We start from the raw sequence: 5,534 nt of genomic DNA, 5'->3' as shown, positions 1-5,534 counted from the left end.
ACGCAGCAGTATCGAAGTTAAGGAGCGCCAGATTGTTGCCAGATCTAGGTAATTTGGCCTTATTTTAGCGTTTGTCGATCAGGTCAGGTGGCTCGGGTTTTAGATGATGAAACCCACCGAAGTTGGTTTTTGAGGGTTATGACCCATCACCAACCGCCGAAGGTGTCAAATTCAGTTGTAACGGGTCGGTTTTGATCAGGACTCCAGGTTGCTTGGACAACCCTAGTTGCCACATTCATTTAGATCATTTTACAACTTGTATGGTCCTAACTCTAAGAACAATGCTACATACAAATATATATATATATATATATATAATAACATTTTTTACCCTTATTGATGTGACAAGCTTGTACTAGTTTTTATTTGAGTTCATTACGGACATCATTTTTTTACCTATCACTAACAATCTGCCACATAAGCGGGTGTTAAATTTTTTGTGTTCTTAAACTTTCTCAAACTATAATTGCATCTATGAGTTGTCAATATTCGACTGGATGATCCACTCACGTTGCCGACTCGCCGTGTGGGTTAAAATTGAGTGACGACTTTGGTCCCGAATTTGAAGACATTACTTTTCACGCAATTAGAAAGTTTTGGTTTTGGCATTTTGCCCATACCCACCACTCCACCAGTTGATGCAGTAGCATGTGACAACCCCCAAAGCCACCATGCAGTAACAAGAACTAAAATGGAACATCAATGTCATCTTTCTAAGAACTCACGAGGCAACCCCCAAGCCTTGCAAGATGATAAAAACTCACAACACATCTCTCTCTCTCTCTGCTATATAAATAACAGTTTGGATCTTGGCAAGATTCAAAGAGCTTTCTCGTAGTTAATACAAACTGTTGTGCGGTGCCTTTTTTATTTAGAAAAGATGGTAGTGAAAGTGTATGGTTTAGTTCAGTCAGCATGTACACAGAGAGTAATAGCTTGCCTTTTGGAGATGGGGGTGGACTTCGAACTTGTACATGTTGATCTTGATGCCGGAGAACATAAGCGACCTGAGTTCCTCGTCCGGCAGGTAATAATAATAATAATTAAGATTGCTGATTAGAATTTCTGGCTCCCAATACTTCCACTAAAGTGTGCATATATATATATATGTGTGTGTGTGTGTGTGTGTGTTGGAAACCCATTTGTTTATATTACAATGTTGATAAAAGTACAATAAAAAAATATGAGGTTGTTAAAAATTATAGACCGGAAGACTTCTGTCTTGCCAAACATATATTAGTCTATTAGACACTGCTTGTATTTGTCCGTGAAAGAAATAATATGCATAATAAATTCTTGTATGTATATGTATACGCATGAACTTATGTTTTATCAACAAAAAGAAAAAGAAAAGGCGTGTAGCCTATGTAAAGAAAAGATTAAATAAAGTTCCTTCATAATTTCTCAACAGATATGTATTTGTTTGGAAATAATTTATTTAGTTTTTTGTTGAAAGATGCTAAAGTATACTTATATTTAGAAAATGTGAAGAACAAAAATGTGAGATCTCACCTTTTTCTAAATCTAGATTTTAAAAAACTATATATAAAGCTAAAAGCTAAAAATTGAGTTAATAAACTTGGTCAGCTTGTTTTTCATTATTTATTTGTGTATAATACTTTAAAGTTTTTCTTTTTTTAAATACAACTTATTAGATTCTCAAAAAAAAAAAATACAACTTATTAGAACTTCACCTATTAAAATGAGTTTTTATCTTTAAAAATAAACTCCCCAAAATAAGCCATCATAACCGACACAAAAAATAAGTAATGGGTAGTGCTTAAATAATGGACCCATAATAGATTATGGGTAGAGCTTAAATTTGGTTTCTTAAGGTTTATTAATGGTTTTTTATATTAATTATTAAAAAAAAAGGTTTATTGATGGGAGATGTTCTAATTCTTTGGTGCAGCCTTTTGGACAAGTTCCGGTCATAGAGGATGGCGACTTCAGACTTTATGGTGAGAACCCGGATCACCACTTTCACAAATATATATGTATACATGGTCCCTTAACCTTTCTTGAGAACAATATTTCATTTCTCTAAAGAGAAAATAATATTCCGAGCCTATAATAAATGCCTACCAACACGTTTCATGTAACAATAAGCTTTACTGTTCATGTAAGAGAAAAATGTGTATTTATGATACTGCAAAAGTATTATTTTATATTTATATATAAAATAATAATAATAAAAAAGAAAAAGAAAAAAAAAATAAAAAATATATATATATATATATATATATCATTTACATTGAATGTAATCTAATTAAGTTCGCTACCAATTTTTATTCCTCAATATCTCTTCATTTATAATTAGAGATATGAAAAATGTGAAAAATACCAAGAATTTTGCACATAGTCTTACAAATTGATGATTGTGATTAATGGAGTGAAACACAAAATATAAAAATTTCTGATTTTTTATTTTATTTTTTGTGACTAGTAACACGTCAATTTGTAAAGACTCTTAAATCGTAATAACGTACTTATTTAGAGAAAATTATTTATGAATGCTTACTCTTTTTAATTTTCTCATTTTTGGGTAAAAATAAAATTCCCCTTTTTTACTTAAAAAGTGTTGTCATCATCTGCTAGATGATTAAATATTTTTTCTGTATCAATCCAACTTTTGGCCTAGTTTTAATTTCAAGTTTAAATGTAACAATATATAAAAGTCCTTTCTTGAGACCCATAAAGGAGACAGTGAAAACCACTACAAAGGACGGCAAAATGCCCACAAACAGGACAGAGAGGCTCACACTGAAGCAGAGCTCACAACAAAACCTAGGAGAGTTCCAAAAATTAGCCATACCGACTATATGATTGCATCAATTTACAAAAACATATAAATGGTTTAGTTTTGTTTATCTAGCTATAAACTATAATCTATATATATATATATATATATAAACTAAAAACATCTTTTGGTTGACCTCCTAATATATTGCCACATAAACTTTTAAGCCTTCAGAATTTTACAATTCATTATTTTAATTTTGTTAATTAAGTTTAAATTCTATTTTATATTTAAATGTTTGATTAAAATCATATTATATCATTTTTTTTAAAATGGTAGAATAGATTGTTCCATTGACACTTTCTCAAAAAAAAAGGATTGTTATTTGTTCCATATACAAATACAATCATAATAAATACCTATTAATAACTATCATTTCATAATTATCAAATTTCATGTTTAGACAAAAAAATTTATATTTTAATAAACTTTCTTGTGCATTATTGCACAGACTAGTTATCTAACAAATTTACAAGTAAATCTAATATCTTTACACTTATGTCATGTTAATCTAGCAATTGAGTATCAATTTAAATATTTTTAACTGCCTTTCTTTTTTATGTTTCCTTGACTTTTGTTTTTGTTTAACATGGTAACAATCATACTATAACCCAATCATAATCATTATGAGATTAAATTCTGTAAGGATGTATTATAAAACCCATATTTTATCCCTTCAATCCCAACATGTCACATTATCTTATAAAATATTTAAAAATAAGTACAACTATACTCAATCAATTTTAATATCCATATATAAATCCAACAAAATTGAGAGTTTATTGAGATATTATTAGGTGTGGTATGATGTATTAAATTTTAAACAAAATGCTGATGTGACAATCTCTTACTGGATGATGTAAAACATGAGTTTTACAGTCCATCTTTACCAAATTCAGACTCTAAAATTATATATTTATTTCCTTTGCATTATCTTCTTATGTATAAATTTATTACTTGATTCATAATTTAGATGAAAGAATTATTGATTTTTGATTGTCTTGACATTTTATAAAGATGGAAGATATAAGAAAATAATAAAATGCAACAGTGAAATTATTAAGCTGAAGATAAAAAATATATTCAATAAAAAGTTATTAAGTTAATATTATATAATATTAAGATTCTAAAAAAAAAAGTATAATAATATTAGATTATATAGCCCTAAATAATACACCTTTAGCTCAGGCAGTGATGGAGAGTGGCAGAGGTGGAGTCCACGCAACACAAAGCTTATCTGATGAGAACCAATACCCTAATACAATTCGGATCTGATTGAAAGTCTCTTGCTAAGATTTGGATCATGTGATTGAAAATTCTTAGGTACTTTCGAAATATGAAAAAATTGTGCTTTCCTCTTTCATATTTATAGTAGATTTTACCATGAATTTAATGAGCAGACCTTACCATTAATGTGAAAGGAAAAAACACAATTTTTTATACTCTAGAAGTATCTAAAAATTACTTTATGTGAGTTGTGACACGACCCACCCAAGCTCAACCTTCGAAGTCCAAATTGATTGAGCACTTAAAAATGGACATCTTTCCCTTTTTAGCCAAATCAATAAAAGATTTTTTTTTTTTTTTAATTTGATAACTCTATGATTTACCATGTAACTTATCTTCAAACATAAATAAATGTATGGATCTATTTAATTACGTGACACATCATGTGTCACATCCATCTCTAATTACAATATTGTTTGTAGTTATAGATATACAAAATAGATTAGTTGGAAAAGAAAATTGGATGGGAAAATGAAAATCTTGTTTTCTTTTCTTACACGAGTGGTTTTAAGACTTTTTTTTTTGTCATAATTTTGATATAACATATTGTGAGTAGTTGTTTATTATTTTCATATAAACTTACTTTTTTATTTTCATCATTCACAATTTGCTACGTCACAGGTGTGAAAAATCTTGTTTTTTTTCTTCTCTTGCATATGGTTACTCTTTTTTTCATTTATATTTTAGAGTCGAGGGCAATTATAAGGTACTACATGGCAAAGTACGCGGACCGTGTTCCCAGCCTAATGGGAAATAATTTGGAAGAGAGAGCTATGGTGGATCAGTGGCTGGAAGTGGAAGCACACAACTTCAATGATCTGATTTTCACACTTGTGCTTCAGCTTGTGATCCTTCCACGGATGGGAGAGCCTGGGGACTTGGCCTTGGCTCATAGCTGTGAACAAAAGCTAGAGAAGGTGTTGGATGTGTATGAGCAAAGGTTATCAAAATGCAACTACCTTGCTGGAGACTCTTTCACTTTGGCTGATCTTAGCCATCTTCCTGGCATTAGATATCTAATGAATGAAGCTAATATGGGGCACTTAATCACAGAGAGAAAGAATGTCAATGCATGGTGGCAGGACATCTCAAACAGACCTTCTTGGAAGAAGTTAATGAAGCTTGCTGGTTACTAGTTACCTCTTGAACCTTGCCCAAGATATAATGTTGGTCCCAGAATTGTTTCACGTGTGGTGCAAAACATAAAATAAAGGACAATTTATTATTATTATTTTTTTTTCACTCTAAACTGTCACTCAGATTACGCTTGAGCCTCTGACCTATTGAAACAAATGATCGACTCCCCAATTTAAAAAATGTGTTATACTTTGGAGGGTCAATCATGTGTTTCAACAATTCAGAAAATTAAGTATAATCGGATTGATAGTTTATAATAGAAAAGTGTAATTTGTCCTAAAATAAGAAAGTGTGCAAGTTTAATTTTAAA

At 30.3% G+C, this 5,534-nt stretch overlaps 1 protein-coding gene across 1 annotated transcript; it reads left to right on the top strand.

Annotated features, from left to right (window-relative positions):
* Positions 1–757: 757 nt before the first annotated feature.
* Positions 758–5,534, top strand: LOC111984884 (glutathione S-transferase F11). Its single transcript, XM_024016513.2, has 3 exons — positions 758–1,027; positions 1,913–1,961; positions 4,775–5,534. The coding sequence occupies exons 1-3, from the start codon at positions 881–883 to the stop codon at positions 5,221–5,223; spliced, it is 645 nt and encodes a 214-aa protein (XP_023872281.1). The 5' UTR covers positions 758–880; the 3' UTR covers positions 5,224–5,534.

Source organism: Quercus suber, unplaced genomic scaffold (genome assembly GCF_002906115.3).
Source record: "Quercus suber isolate HL8 unplaced genomic scaffold, Cork oak 2.0 scaffold_386, whole genome shotgun sequence".
NCBI classification, from domain to species: Eukaryota; Viridiplantae; Streptophyta; class Magnoliopsida; order Fagales; family Fagaceae; genus Quercus; species Quercus suber.
This window is presented reverse-complemented; position numbering and strand designations above follow the sequence as displayed.